At 45.0% G+C, this 15,662-nt stretch overlaps 1 protein-coding gene across 2 annotated transcripts in view; it reads left to right on the top strand.

Annotated features, from left to right (window-relative positions):
* Positions 1-10,866, top strand: part of LOC143793419 (uncharacterized) — an 88,918-nt gene extending 78,052 nt beyond the window's left edge. For both annotated transcript variants that reach the window (XM_077280368.1, XM_077280369.1), the window contains exons 9-10: positions 4,450-4,548; positions 9,017-10,866. In XM_077280368.1, coding sequence (XP_077136483.1) covers positions 4,450-4,548; positions 9,017-9,099 — 182 coding nt within the window. In that variant the 3' untranslated portion in view covers positions 9,100-10,866. The remainder of the gene's footprint in view (positions 1-4,449; positions 4,549-9,016) is intronic.
* Positions 10,867-15,662: the final 4,796 nt, after the last annotated feature.

Genomic DNA, 15,662 nt, shown 5'->3' with positions numbered 1-15,662 from the left:
TTGAAGCTGTCTGACACAAGGTGAACTTTTAATACTAGAGGATAGGACTGTCCCGATGGGTTCACCTTGTCACGGTTGGATGGCTTTTACATTTTTTTTTTTACTAAGTACCCTACGTCATTTCCATGTACTATGACATATTAATTACATACAGCAGGGTATATGCTCATTTTTCTATCTTAAATTTTGTTCATTAGTAATTAGAGTATTTGGTTAGGGGGTCTTCTCTGTGCAACATCTGGAGATCCATCACACCTGTACCCAAGAAAGTCCAGTCCTGCAGCACTGAGAGTGCCAAATCACAGGGAGCAAAAGGCCTCTTGGCGACAAACAAAATCCAACTGCTCAATTGTTTTAATTTCCTAAGGACGTGAATACCAATGAATCTATAGGGGCAGAGTCTTGTTTTTCCTCATTTCTGCAAACTAGTAATAGAAAAGATTGAAAATAATTTGACCATAGGGACATGTGAAACTAATGTGTGTCCTTTCAATCAGCATCACATGTGTCTACAAACTTCTAAGTCAGTGCTAATATAAGGGGTGAAAAGTAGTCATTGTTCTGTTTGGTATCGTGCTGTGTACGTGCAGTGCCCCAGAATCCTGGTCGTGCAGTATTATCGCTCTCCCACTAGGGGGAGTGATGGTACGTCTGATTGTACTAAAAGAGTTCACCTGACCAGGTATCACAGTCACACACTACACTTCACACTCCAACCACCAGGGGGAGCAAAGGGTTCTATGTATTAGGCCACTCCTCACACTCGGGTAAAACTGGGGGTTGGATAAGGAAGTTAGACAGAAAGCTGACTGGGGAGACCCAGGGAGGACCTGTCAGGGGTGGGATCCTGACAGCGGCCTAGCATGAGATAGAACGTTAAGGAGCCGTGTCTGCACCTCATTGCGGCAGCATCCTAAGAAAGGACAAGAAGCGAAGTATATTGTGGAGAAGTGAGAAACGAGATCACAGCACAAGGAGAACCAGGAGGAGTCCTGCCTTAAGATCAGCAACATCCTTCTGAGGCGCGTAGCCGGCGGCCGGAACGCCGAGGGAGTGATTGGCTCTACGCATTACTCTGAACTACGGGAGGGCAGTTAATTCCAGGTTGGCTGCCCAACCTTAATACCTAATGAAGACAACAGAGGCAAATTGTGGGAGAGGGGTGTCTCTAGGGTCCCTATAAAATAACTCCAGGCCTACCCCGTCATACGGGTCGTCCTATCCATATCATCTGGGGGACAGAGAGAGAGAACATCAGAAACATCTACAAAGGTTGTGAGGACTATCACGTGGTGCTCAGCAGGGAGGTACTACAACACCCAGGCGCTAGTAGGAAGGCTAATGATTTCCACCTGCAAAGGGAACTCTGGATGTGCCTTCGGACCGGCCGGTCTCAGCCAGCCCTGTTAGCAGTGCTCTGGATTGTGGACGCTGAAGTCTACAGTAAAAGGTAAAGAGACTGCAACCTTGTGTCCTCGTTATTTACTGCGACTTACACCATCGCCATCCATCTACACATTGGGAAGCCCTGGGGACATACTTCACCTGTGGGAAGGTATACCATCTAGCTGCCATAACATCACCCCAGTGGACCCCTAAGCAGCGTCGGTCACTCTGACCGAACACCACAGGTGGCGTCACGAACACTTGACAAACTACACATTTAATTGGGCGCCCCTTAGCAGGACCGGGTCGGGCCACCTTGACATCCCCAGAACCGAGACCGAGGGACCCGGTACCGAGTACCCCACTGCCCTGCGCCTGGGGGCGATCCATACTGTACTGAACATGGAGCAAAGAAAGCTCAGGAGAGAGTATTCAGGAGGTTAGAAAAAGAATTACAGACAAACATGTTTAAGGTAAAGGCTATAAGACGCCTCCAAACAACTCGATGTTCCTGTTACTACATATTATCTAGAAGTGTAAGGTCTACGGGACTGAAGCCGACGTCCCTGGTCGTGACCACAAGAGGAAAACTGATGACAAACTGAAGAGATGGATAATACGAATGGGAACCACTGAGCCCAGAACAACTTCTAAAGAGATTATAGGTGAACGCCAAGGTTAAGGACCATCAGTGTCAGGTCACACCATCCATCACTGTCTTGGCCAAAATGGACTTCATGGAAAATGACTGAGGAGGAAGCCACTGCTGAAAGCAAATCATAAAAAAGCAATACTGTAATTTGTAAGAATGCATATTATTGACAAGTCACAAAGCTTCTGATAGAGCGTCCTTTTGTACACACAGTAAAAGAAAAGACTGGAGCTTTTTGGTGTCACATCAGCTCTATGTTCAGATGCAAACATGAAGTAACAAATAAAAAGAACATTGTATTGTGAGATATGGAGGAGCTCGTGATGTTTTGGGGCTGTATTGCTGCATCTGGCATAGAGACTCTTGAACATGTGCAGGGAACAATGAAATCTCAAGACTATCATTCCAGAGAGATATGTGCTTCTGAGTGTCAGAAAGCTCAGTCTGAGACCCAGGTCATGGCTCCTCCAACAGGATAATGATCCCCATCATGGAGACATTGTCACAGCTTGGTTGTGACAGTGCTGAACAAAAAGCACGTGCAACTTTTTTTATTGTTTGCTCATAAACATGGATACATAATGGTGAAATACAGGGAGAGAATATAGTCTGGTCAGATGAGACCAAAATGATGAGACCAAAATTGAGCTCCTTGGATGCCATAATACACACCATTTTTGGAGGCCAAAAGACTCTGCATATCACCCCAAAACACCATACCAACAGTAAAGTGTGGAGGTGGGAACATCATGGTGTGAGGCTGTTTTTCAGCATGCGGCACAGGCAAATTTCATTTGATTGAAGTATTGAGCATTCTTATTGAAATTTACTTAAAGGGAACCTGTCACCAGGAATATCAATGATAACCTACAAATATGGGGTTAATCTGCAGGTTAACAGCGTTATGATGCTGTCTGGTGCCTGCACGTAGCCGAATGCAGTGGGAAGCAAATGATCTTTATTTTCCCCGCCAGTATTCGGTATTCAGTCATAGGGGTGGCGCTGGTTTAGTCACCGCTCTGAGTATACAGAGCGACCGCTGTAACCGCGCCCCGGCCCTGACTGACACTGGCTTTGTCATGCTGCTGCAATGCAGGTAGGTGCAAGCTTCACTAGATATCTATAGAGTGGAAGGAGGACTGCATCTAGACAAAGCTGGCCTGGCGTGCAGCAGCAAGGCTACCACTAGGTGGCAGCAGGAAAGTTAAACAAGCCGGGTAGATATAGCCATTAGCGCAGTACCAAAGGAATAGACAAAACTCAGAGTCAGAGACAAGCCAAAAAGTCAGTAACACTCAGGAGCGGATTAGCCAAAGACAGAAGGCAGAAGCAGGTCAGGATACAAGCTGAGTCAAAACCAGGGAGTAAACATGTAAAGGGGAAACACTGAGTCAAGACGGGGATAGGGGAACACAGAGACAGGGGTTCAGGCAGCTAACGCAGTAGGACAAGTCAAGATATACCAGAGTCAGCTATACACACCGCAGGCAGATCTATAACTGACACCGCCTGCAGGATGCAACAGAGATAAATAGCAAAACCTGAAACCAGACTGAGGCTGAGAAAACTTAACCCCTGACATGATCAGACCGGGAAAAGGGAAGACGGGACTCAAAACCTGGTCTGGATCATGACAGGCTTTACTTTAAAGGCGGGTGTTAGTCAAGGCCGGGGCGCAGTTACAGCGGTTGCTCTGTACACTGAGAGCGGTGACTGAAGCAGCGCTGCCCCTATGACTGAATACCGAATGCTGGCGGGGAGAATAAAGTTCATTTTCTCTCACTGCATTCAGCTGCGTGCAGGCGCCGGACAGCATCATAACGCTGCTAGCCTGCAGAATAACCCCATATCTGTAGGTTATCAGTGTTATTCCTGGTGACAGGTTCCCTTTAAATAAATGTAAATAAGAATTTTTAATACTTTTCCCCGGTGTCATTTCTCATTGGTGATTTCTTTCCTGTGTGGATTGGATGGGTTATTAGCGACATGTGGAGAGAATTTCATGTCTATAGCTCCTTTAGAAATTGATTTACTTAGAAAATTTGTGGTGTATTCAATACTTATTTCACCCGCTGTGTGTCTGTATGTGTATATTTAAAAAAACAAAAGCAGCGCTAGCACATAGTATTTGGGTGCAAAGCCTCCCCGGTGCAGACCAACCTCCAATATAATACTAGAAATTGGAGGCAGCGCAGCATTCAAAATGACAGAAAGTGCTGTCTAGTAGTTAGTAGCCATGATGGGCAAGAACACAGCATTATTTTTCATTTTGAATGGTGCGCTGCCTTTCTCGTATTTATATATAAACTTACCCATCTTCCGCTCACATTCTTTGTAATAATCACCGGTTCTCGTTTTGTCTGTGATGGGTCTGATAATCCCCAAATCTGATCCCTTTGTGTTATTCTTAGGTGACTCTTCAGGAATACGTTCCTCCTGGATTTATTTGGTTCTGTCACTCGTCCTTTCGATGATCTTGAAATGTGGAGTCTTCATCATTACCTACCACTGTAAGTACCAATACGGAGGTCTTACTGCTGTATGAGGGGAGTAGGGTGGAAACCTCTATGAGCCGCCAGCTCTACAGAAGGCTCGTTACATCCAGGCCCAGTCTCAGACATGTTGGACAGAGTTCACATGTCCAGTGATCACCCAAATGAATCCATTAAACAAATAAATGGATCCGTTTCCCACGGTTGGAAAACGGATGGATAGTTAAAGGGAACCTGTCACCCCCAAAATCGAGGGTGAGCTAAGCCCACCGGCATCAGAGGCTTATCTACAGAATTCTGTAATGCTGTAGATAAGCCCCCGATGTATCCTGAAATGTGAGAAAAAGAGGTCAGATCACAAAGTTAGTCTTTAGAAAATAGCGGCACTCACCAGTTTGCTGATCCAAAATGTTTAATCCATGTGCAGATTAATACAAACACATCTTGGAAAGTGCGGAGGGTGCAGGGAGTGCAGAGGGACAACGGCCGTTTCATCCTGGACCCGTAGAAGTGCTAATCGCACGAAACGGCCGTCGTCCCTCTGCACTCCCCACACCCTCCGCACCTTCCAAGATGGGTTTGCATTAATCTGCACATGGATTAAACACTTTGGATCAGCAAGCTGGTGAGTGCCGCTATTTTCTAAAGACTAACTTTTTGAAATGTCGTATTGCAACACTTGAGTATAGCTGAGCACCATAAATCCAGTTACTCCACGCTGACTGCACCCACATGGAGCGATGTGATTTTTTTCATGCTGTGATTCAGGCGGACCTAGTGCCATTCCCTTTCTGAAGACTAAAAAGAGGTCAGATTATACTCACCTGGGCGGGCGGTCCAATCCTGTGGGCGTCGCGGTCCGGGGCCTCCCATCTTCATAGGATGACGTCCTCTTCTGGTCTCCACGCTGTGGAAAGGTCAGAGAGGCCCGGCGCCTGCGCACTGCAGTACTTAGCTCTGCCCTCAACAGGACAGACAAAGTACGCCTGCGCCGGAGCCGCAGCGTGAAGACAAGAGGAGGACATCATCGTAAGAAGATGGGAGGCCCCGGACCGCGACGCCCATCAGACCGGACCGCAGTGTGGACCGCCCCTGGGTGAGTATAATCTAACCTCTTTTTCTTATCTTTTAGGATACATCAGGGGCTTATCTACAGCATTACAGAATGATGTAGGGGGTGACAGGTTCCCTTTAACGAATCTGTTTATCATATACTTTAATACAAACATAGTAATGATCCAGCTGCATTCCATTTTTTTCAGCTGGACCAAACAATTGTGCAGACGATGCTTTGGTTCTGCCTAATGAAACATAAGCGGATTGTAAAACATAAGACATTTGGGGTCGTTTCTATCCCCATCTATATGAATGGATCCAGCACTAATTCCTAAGTGGGCTACAAGGATGGGCACAACTACTGCACATGTGAACGCGGCCCTATTCTTACAGGTCTTGAATTTTTGCATAAAATACATTTAAAAAACTGCTATTTTATAGAGAAAGCCCGTGAGTCCTGCTTCCCCACTCACTTATAGAGAAAGCCTGTGAGTCCTGCTTCCCCACTCACTTATAGAGAGAGCCTGTGAGTCCTGCTTCCCCACTCACTTATAGAGAGAGCCTGTGAGTCCTGCTTCCCCACTCACTGATAGAGAGAGCCTGTGAGTCCTGCTTCCCCACTCACTGATAGAGAGAGCCTGTGAGTCCTGCTTCCCCACTCACTGATAGAGAGAGCCTGTGAGTCCTGCTTCCCCACTCACTGATAGAGAAAGCCTGTGAGTCCTGCTTCCCCACTCACTGATAGAGAGAGCCTGTGAGTCCTGCTTCCCCACTCACTGATAGAGAGAGCCTGTGAGTCCTGCTTCCCCACTCACTTATAGAGAAAGCCTGTGAGTCCTGCTTCCCCACTCACTGATAGAGAGAGCCTGTGAGTCCTGCTTCCCCACTCACTGATAGAGAGAGCCTGTGAGTCCTGCTTCCCCACTCACTGATAGAGAAAGCCTGTGAGTCCTGCTTCCCCACTCACTGATAGAGAGAGCCTGTGAGTCCTGCTTCCCCACTCACTGATAGAGAGAGCCTGTGAGTCCTGCTTCCCCACTCACTTATAGAGAAAGCCTGTGAGTCCTGCTTCCCCACTCACTGATAGAGAGAGCCTGTGAGTCCTGCTTCCCCACTCACTGATAGAGAGAGCCTGTGAGTCCTGCTTCCCCACTCACTTATAGTGAAAGCCTGTGAGCCCTGCTTCCCCACTCACTGATAGAGAGAGCCTGTGAGTCCAGCTTCCCCACTCACTGATAGAGAGAGCCTGTGAGTCCTGCTTCCCCACTCACTGATAGAGAGAGCCTGTGAGTCCTGCTTCCCCACTCACTGATAGAGAGAGCCTGTGAGTCCTGCTTCCCCACTCACTGATAGAGAGAGCCTGTGAGTCCTGCTTCCCCACTGACTGATAGAGAGAGCCTGTGAGTCCTGCTTCCCCACTCACTGATAGAGAAAGCCTGTGAGTCCTGCTTCCCCACTCACTGATAGAGAGAGCCTGTGAGTCCTGCTTCCCCACTGACTGATAGAGAGAGCCTGTGAGTCCTGCTTCCCCACTCACTGATAGAGAAAGCCTGTGAGTCCTGCTTCCCCACTCACTGATAGAGAGAGCCTGTGAGTCCTGCTTCCCCACTGACTGATAGAGAGAGCCTGTGAGTCCTGCTTCCCCACTCACTTATAGAGAAAGCCTGTGAATCCAGCTTCCTCAACTATTCATAGATAAAGACTGTGAGTCCTGCTTCTTCACCCACTCATAGGAAATCCTATGTTTCTTACTTTCTCTGCCACATGGAAAGTAAGCCCAGTCCTATAGGGTTCTATGTACATACGCTTCCAACAATGTGGATGGACGTTTAGTAGTGATGAGCGAATATACTCGTTGCTCGGGTTTTCCTGAGCATGCTCTGGTGGTCTCCAGCCAGCTTGAATACATGTGAGGATTTCCTAGCAACCAGGCAACCCCCACATGTACTCAGCCTGGATAACAGCTATAAATCAAGCAGCTGAGTTAACAAAAACTAAATCTCCGAGCAGTCATAAATACTCGGAGACCACCCCAGCAATGAGTATACTTGCTCATCACTAACGTTTAGCACTCTTTTAGGGTGCAGATGCCATTAGAGAGTCGATTTTCCCTCTTGCATCAGCGAGGAAAGTCCTGTGCCAGAGGGTCCAGCAAGATTCCGTGTCCTAACTACAGAGATTGAGAGATTCCATCCTGGGGCAAATAACGAGCAGGCAGAGAGCAGTTTCCCCTTTTATAGTCAGGAGTCGGTGCCGGTAGAGAGCAGACTACCTACATTCTGATTGAAGGCAATCCGAGAATGCAGCCATTTTGGGAGGTAGTCCTGTAGATGATATGCCCTGAAATCTTATTACTGGAAACTAGAGTTTTTGACATGAGAAAAGAAGCTCCTGACCATATGTCCAGCTCTAACCCCTTCGCGACATCTGTCGAAAATCTATGACATATGTCGGAAGTAGATGTATGGAGCTGGTGATGGTTGTGTATTACTGTGTACACCCAGCAGGTGATGCTTGTGTATTACTGATGGGACCTTATTCTAAAAATCGCAGGTGGAGCTTCACCCATGATTTTTAACTTGTTAAATGGCGCTGTCAATATCTCACAGCGGCATTTAACATGCGCCGACATGCATGCCCTGTATTTTCTCCGCCTATGGTGTGACCGTTGGGCAGCACGGTGGCGCAGTGGATAGCACAGCAGCCTTGCAGCGCTGGAGTCCTGGGTTCAAGCCCCACCAAGGACAACATCTGCAAAGAGTTTGTATGTTCTCTCCGTGTTTGCGTGGGTTTCCTCTGGTTTCCTCCCACATTCCAAAGACAAACTGATAGGGAATTTAGATTGTGAGCCCCAACGGGGACAGCGACGATAATGTGTGCAACCTGTGTGCAACCTGTAGAGCGCTGCAGAATGTGTTAGCGCTATATAAAGATTATTATTTGAGGTCACCCATCTGTCCTTCTCTGTGCATGAAGCTAGGGTTGGCCTCACATCTGCTAGCCATTAGGATTTTCCTTATTTACCTGTTTCCAAAGGAAGGAGTCAGCTGCATAGGGGATCATGCAAGGACAGGGTCTGTAATTGTAAATTTGTTTACTTTTAACGATATCTATAACCCTGTATGTAACCCCTTTTCACATGTACAGCACCATGGAATTAATGGTGCTATATAAATAAATAATAATAACTTGTTAGATTGCAAGCTCTTGGCTAATTATAAGACCTCTTATAGATTTACATCTGTAACAGGGATAGATGTGGGGGTTGTGGTTCAGGGATGGAAGAACGTTTGCTGGACTGGTTCTTTAACGTGTGATATTCTAGGAGGCGTCTTCTCCTACACTGTACTTTCATTCCATCTATGCTCATTGGATGTGTCCTTTTCTTTTTGGAAGTGTCAGTACACTGTAATCTTATCTTCTTTTTTAGGTTATAAAGCAACATTTGATGAAGTTCCCACTGATGATCCTACAAAAACAACTGATGACCCGGAAAAAGAGACGTCCATGTAGAGCGGAAAGTTGTAGGATCCCAGCTGGTGAACACACTGCCGAGCACTGGAGCACAGCAGACCCACTGCGGACAATCCTGGATCCTGTGGACCCCCCTCATTCCAAATGTCTGGAAGTATTTTTGTATTTAACACTATAATTATTCCCTTTACATCTGGCATCAATTAGTAATGATCTATTATTGGCAGCTGTCCTGTCTGACTGGATAACGAGTTCCCCCCAAAAAAGCACAAAAGGCAAACACTCCCTGCGTGGAGCCCCTATCAGAAGTGTTTAAACCTCCTCCAGGAGCTGTTTTATATTCATTTTTTTTGCATTTTATTTTCTTTATTGATATCCGATCGAAAACTGTAGAATGTGCAGGTTGTATCTCTGGGATTGTGTGCAGCGGTGCTAATGAATGTGCCCCGCCCCTGAGGAACTGCTGCACTCACTGTGCCATTGATGGTAACAATGACTCCACCTCTTTATTACCCTCATCACACCGACTGTTTATATGTGTGAAAAATGTACAAAAAGTTTCTTGTCTGTTACTGAGAAAATCTCTGAGCTGCTGCTTTTATTAATGGCATTTTTTAAACATTTTCTTTTACATTTCCGTTGTGTCATTTTCTTCTGTTTACTGACAGACAAGACAGATAGCAGTTCATCATTATTAGTATTATTAGCATTATTTGTACAGCAGTTTTTTTCTAAATTATTGATGAATTTTTATGTGAAGTAAATGTTATTTGCATTGTGAAAAAATATCCGGTCGGTTTTGCAGGCAGGAATTTGTGCTGCACTTTTTGTACAAGGGTGAGTCAAATATAATCCGCACTCGGGCTTCAGATTTTATTTTATTAATTTAAAAAAAAACAAAAACAAAAATCAAATACATCATTTTTCAACACCCTTTCCCAGCTTTTCAATACACATTGTTCATGTGTTAACAAATTGTAATATTCCCTCAGAAAGATTTTAGGCTGAGTTGCGAGTCATGAACGCCCCGCTGTCTTCTGCTCTTCATCCTCAGGGGGCTTCTATGAAGTGATAAAGTCTACGATAAAATAATGCGGCCAACAGAAGTTTTCACCTGCTAAACTGTAAAGCGCTGCATAATATGTTGGTGCTATATAAATAAAGATTATTATTATTATTATTTATTATTAATATAACAGGAGTGTCGAAAATGTTTGACTCGCCCTAATTTTCTCAGTACTTGAAAATGTTCAGTTTATTGAAATATGTTAATTTAATTTACATACGTTTATATATCATTTATTTAAAAATGTCTTTTGTGTGTTTTTTTTTTCGAGCAAAAAATGTTACACTAATATTTTGATGAAGTGTTTTGATAACGGTATTATTACTGATTTCATCTGTCTGGAAAAAAGCTATATTTGTATAATGTTTTCATGTATGAAGAAATGTATTAAACTGAGCCTAAATTGTGTGTGTTCTTGGCTGTAAACCAGGCTCATGGGCGGCGCATGGAACTAAGTGGGGTTCAATACAAAAAAATATACATTATCCAGAAATGTGCACAGAAAGAACCAGAGTAAAAGATAAAGCTTTATTAAAGATGGAACATGTACAAATACATAAAAAATATTGTTTACATTAACTACAATGTAAATGGCGCCACAGCAGAAACGTGTGGCCGAAGGTGTAAAGGAAATTATATTCAGAATGACACTAGAAATAACAGGCAAACTATGCACCACACATAATCCTACATAACCGGAGCTGAGCCGTCCTGTAGGATGTTCGGTAATGATCACCCCGCAGTGCCATCTGCCCTAGGATCTAACAGCAATGGACAGACAAAATGAAGACGAAAGAGGTGAAAAAGGAGGTGAAGGATGTGGTGCCTGTATGTATTTTGGGGTTAGAAACCACAACCTACGGATTATGTGACTTTTGAAAGCTAATTAAAGGGAACCTGTCACTGCAGATTAACAGCGTTATGATGCTGTCCGCCGCCAACCTGCCGCCGAATGCAACGGGGAGAAAATGATCTTTATTCTCCTCGCCAGCATTCGGTATTCAGTCACGGAGGCGGCGGCGTTGGTTCAGTCACTGCTCTGAGTATACACACTGTAAGCGCGCCTCCGGCCCTGACACTGACTGTACATTGAGGGTGCACGGTTACAGCGGCCGCTCTGTGGTGACTGAAGCCGGCACCCCCGCAACTCCTGTGACTGAATAAAGAATGATGGCGGGAAGAATAAAGATCATTTTCTCCGTGCTGCACTTGGCTGCGTGCAGGCGCCGGACAGCATCATAACGCCGTTAACCTGCAGAGTCACCCCATACCTACAGGTTAACACACAGGTAAACTAATAACCCCGAAAATATATGTATAACATTCGGAAGCTTCAATAGACTGCATTCAACTCCTTTCAAGCTGTAACTCAAACTGAAAATTAGTAATGTCCAAGTGACTCACTATAAAAATGTATAATAACCTGATAATAACTAGCAACCCATTTATTAACACAGTGCAGTGAAAATCTTTCATTTTTTTTAACTAATAAATTATGTCCTGTGCAGATCACTCATTCAAACTGATGATGTTGCTGCCAGAGGTCACATTTGATTTTGACTTAAACCAGTGATGTGCCGTATGATGTACCAGTGATGTGCCATTATTCCATAATGCCCACCACTTTATACCCTAAAATATGGTTGCTGCAGGCAAAGGAGACCAATTTTGGCTTAAGTTAGTGGTACTACTGACTAAAGAGTGGTGATGGTTCCTGTTAGCGGCTCCAACACTTTTAATCATGGTAAGGGGTTTATTTTTTACCCTATCGCATTTATTGCCATTACTAATTTTTCTTTTCCAAACATTTTGTAAATTACTATAATTTTCTTCTGACAATCTTGTCAACCTCAGTTATTCAGCTCTTGCCATGTGTCAAAAAAAAGGTGGTATGAAGACGCACCCTTCAGGAGGTGGGTAGACGCATATAAATTTCTGTTTTTTGGGGACTTTTCTTTTGGACTTTTTTTTTTTAAAAACTAAACAATTATTCCTCCCTTTCACAAAGAATGTGTGCACAAAAAAATAAAAACTCAATACGCTTGCTTAAGACAAGCAAGAACACTATGTGACACTGATTTCAGATTTTTTTCTCTATAAAAACTATTGTGCTACCTTCCTGCTGCTTTCTAGTGCATTAAGAATGATGAAGGAAAACTGAGTAATTGTAATTAAAATGCAGCAAGACAGATGTCAGCCACACCATATCCCTCAATCAATCAAAAAGTGAACTTGGCACTGCTGCTGGCACCTAGCCTAGCTCTGTCCCCCCTCCTATTAGTTGAATCTTTTTATTATTCTCAGATTACTACTCTCATCTTTTTCAGTGCTACACTTATAAAACACATGGAGTACTTGCCCAATGTTTTGAGGCTTTCTCTTCCTTCCTCTATTGCTGAGCTGCAAGCTTTGCTGTCCTATCAATATCATTAATCACCATAAAATGGCTGCTGCATTCCCTTCTTCTGCTTTTATATAGGCTAGGATTGTCCCTCCTAGCTGTGCTATACCATGTGATGTAACAGTTGCAATGCATTATGGTAAAGCCCGCTTCACTGCCTTTGAGCATATGGGAACCCTCTCTGGCATGTAGGATCTTCTGTTTTGTGGAGAATGCTGGTGTTTTTTTTTCTGCACACGGTTGTGGAACCACTGTGCCATGATCTGTGGAGAGCCTGTTAGGGGCGTACCTAAGCAACCAAGTGGTTCTTCACGAGAGACCCTGATGGTGTTAGATTTGAACCCAGGTGGATGCCAGATGTCATTCCAGGACAGAGTCCAGAGCCGCGGCAGCTAACTCCAAAGGAGCAGGGGAGCAGGACCATCCAGAAACTGGTTGATAGGAGGGATGTGGCTGGTGGACAGATGCTGGATCAGGCATGAGCAGGATTGGAATAAGCAGAAACCACTGACACATCCTAAATATCCATGTAAGCTGGTAATGCCAATCTAAAAAAGCCAGCATGAAGTACACAAGGACACTCCCAATACAATATATCGTACAAGAGCAATGGAGGTGTAGTCCAGAAAAGTATTTTAAAACAAGAATTTATTTAAATAATCAGGCCTAAAAAAATTATCAAGACAGTATGCACAAAGAAGGTCAAGCAGATATAAAGGCTCAGGTGTGAGGACCAAACCATATTACTAAATGTAAGCAGGATCAAGAAAAGACTACTCTACCAAAGTTACAGTATAAAGTCTATGGTGCAAATGAGATACCACAGCCACTATCAAATGTGTCAATGTAAAATCAGTTGGCACCCTCAGATCATAATAATTACACATACATCCCAGACCAATAAGGGTATCGTATGCAGACCTGCCACATTATATGGTTGAAGTATTCAAATAAAACACCAAGCAGGAGTGTAGACAATAATCAGGTAGAGGTTCCGCTTACCCATGAGTGTACCTGCGTGATATGCTGTCCAATGCAGCCCCCCTATGAGCAGGATAGGTACAGAAACACAAGACGGATTCAGGTGCAGGATCACTTATACAGGTTCAGACTGGACAGGTGAGAGCAATGGTATAGGTGGAGACAGGGCAGATCAGGTTCAGGGCTAGGTAGAGACAGGACAGATTCAGGGAATGGGATACAGCAGAAAAAGCAGGATCAAGGGCAGACAGGATGGGCAGGGTAAGATTTAGAGAGCACATGTACAGGGACCTTACAACTAGTCAGCAGGACAATCCGCTGATTACTAAAGTTGCTAAGGCACCTCCCTATTGGGGAAGGTGCCTTAAATACCTAACGTCTCCCAGTCAATGGCTGGGGACTTATTCAGAAATGCTTGAGTGGACCTTTTAAGAAGCAGGTAGAGTGCGCTTCCTAAGTGTTCTCTCAGTAGACCTGCGTACTGTACACAGGCCTTGGGAGGATAGAAGAGACTCCAGGGACCGGTCCAGCGAGGGAGGATGAGTAAACACATGATCTGACCTGACAGTTTTATTCTAGCAATGCTGTTGAATCAAATCACGAATTGTTTGAATTCACTGAGACCTACGACTTTCATAAAATTCTATTCGTATTCAATTCACATTGAATGGATTTGATCATCTTTATCACAGACTCAATTAAAATCACGTAAAAAACATATTACAGAGTGAAACTAGCCAGCTATGGGCCATTATAAGGCACAACAACTCCAATATGGACAAAAGCCACATAATGGGCAGCATGAAGGCTCAGAGGTTAGCATTGCAGCGCTGGGGTCCTGGGTTCAAATCTCACCAAGGACAACATCTGCAAGGTGTTTGTATGTATTTCCTGTGTTTGCGGAGGTTTCTTCTGGGTACTCTGGTTTTCTCCAACACTCCACAGACAAACTGATAGGGGACATAAATTGTGAGCCCCAGTTGGGACAGTGATGAAGATGTCTGTAAGGTGCTGTGGAATTAATGGCGCTATATAAGTGAATAAAATAGAAAAATAAAAAAAATAAGTAGATGAAGCTAATGCCTTCAGATTATCAAGTAGTTAGTAGAAAAGCATGAATATATTGTACCATAAAATAAAGCCATAAAAACGTTCAACCAAAGTGATGTACCTTGTATCTAGAGGGTTGATGTCCGCTGTGAGGCTGTGGCCTCTGATACAGCTAGGGGGCGCTGTTTGTTCTCCCCAGAATATGCATGCAGACGGATGAAGTCCATAGGTGTGCATGAGAGTCATGGATTTCCGGTCCGGGTTTTCCAGGTGGCTGAAGGCCACAGGTTTGTGTGTGTTTAAAAGCCCTGCAGTAAGGGGGTCAGGCCGTGTCAGGCCGTGCAGGCCTTCTCAGGCCGTGTCAGGCCTCTGGCCAGGTGAGGCCAGGTGTGCAAGGTGCACGTCAGTGTCAGTCTGGTGTGTGCTGGTCTGCAGAGTGCATGGAGGCCAGCAGAGCCAGCACCCAGGGCAGCTGAATAGCCTGGCACCCGCAGCGTACGCAGAGATGCAAGTCGTCCATGGTACTGGTCTCGGAGGTGGACAGTCCTGTGCCCGGAGGTGGACAGTCCTGTGCCCGGAGGTGGTTGTCCTGTGCCCATAGGAGTCGGATGTGGACAGACCTGTGCCCGGAGGTGGATGTTCTGTGCCCGGAGGTGGATGTCCTGTGCCCGAAAGAGGACTAGCATGTGCAACGATTGCAAACAGGTGGATATGGTGCCCGGCTGCTATCCGGAGGATATCCTGATCTGTGTACGACTGTGTGAGTAAAGAGTCTGTAAGAGACTTTGTCTTATTTGTACCCGGCTGCACTCCAGAGGATAAAGAGTGCAGTGCGCTGAGTGAGTACAGAGACTGTGATACAGCGATGCAGGACACCCACGGGAACTAGTCAGAGGAGGGCTGTGTGTATGGAGACGTATAGAGACTAAGATGGCGTGCGGTCGCCCAGGGAAACTGGACAAGGGAAGTCTGGCCTGTTTAGGGACCGCAAATCTAAAGCCATGTGAAATGCATTGCATTGAACTGGTGTAAACTGATCACTGAAGTTATATGCATTTATGTGTACTGGACTTTAATGCTGTGAAGAAACACATTAAAAGAGAC

Source organism: Ranitomeya variabilis, chromosome 1 (assembly GCF_051348905.1).
Source record: "Ranitomeya variabilis isolate aRanVar5 chromosome 1, aRanVar5.hap1, whole genome shotgun sequence".
NCBI classification, from domain to species: domain Eukaryota; kingdom Metazoa; phylum Chordata; class Amphibia; order Anura; family Dendrobatidae; genus Ranitomeya; species Ranitomeya variabilis.
The sequence above is the reverse complement of the archived record's forward strand: the minus strand, read 5'-3'. Positions and strand labels throughout refer to the sequence as shown.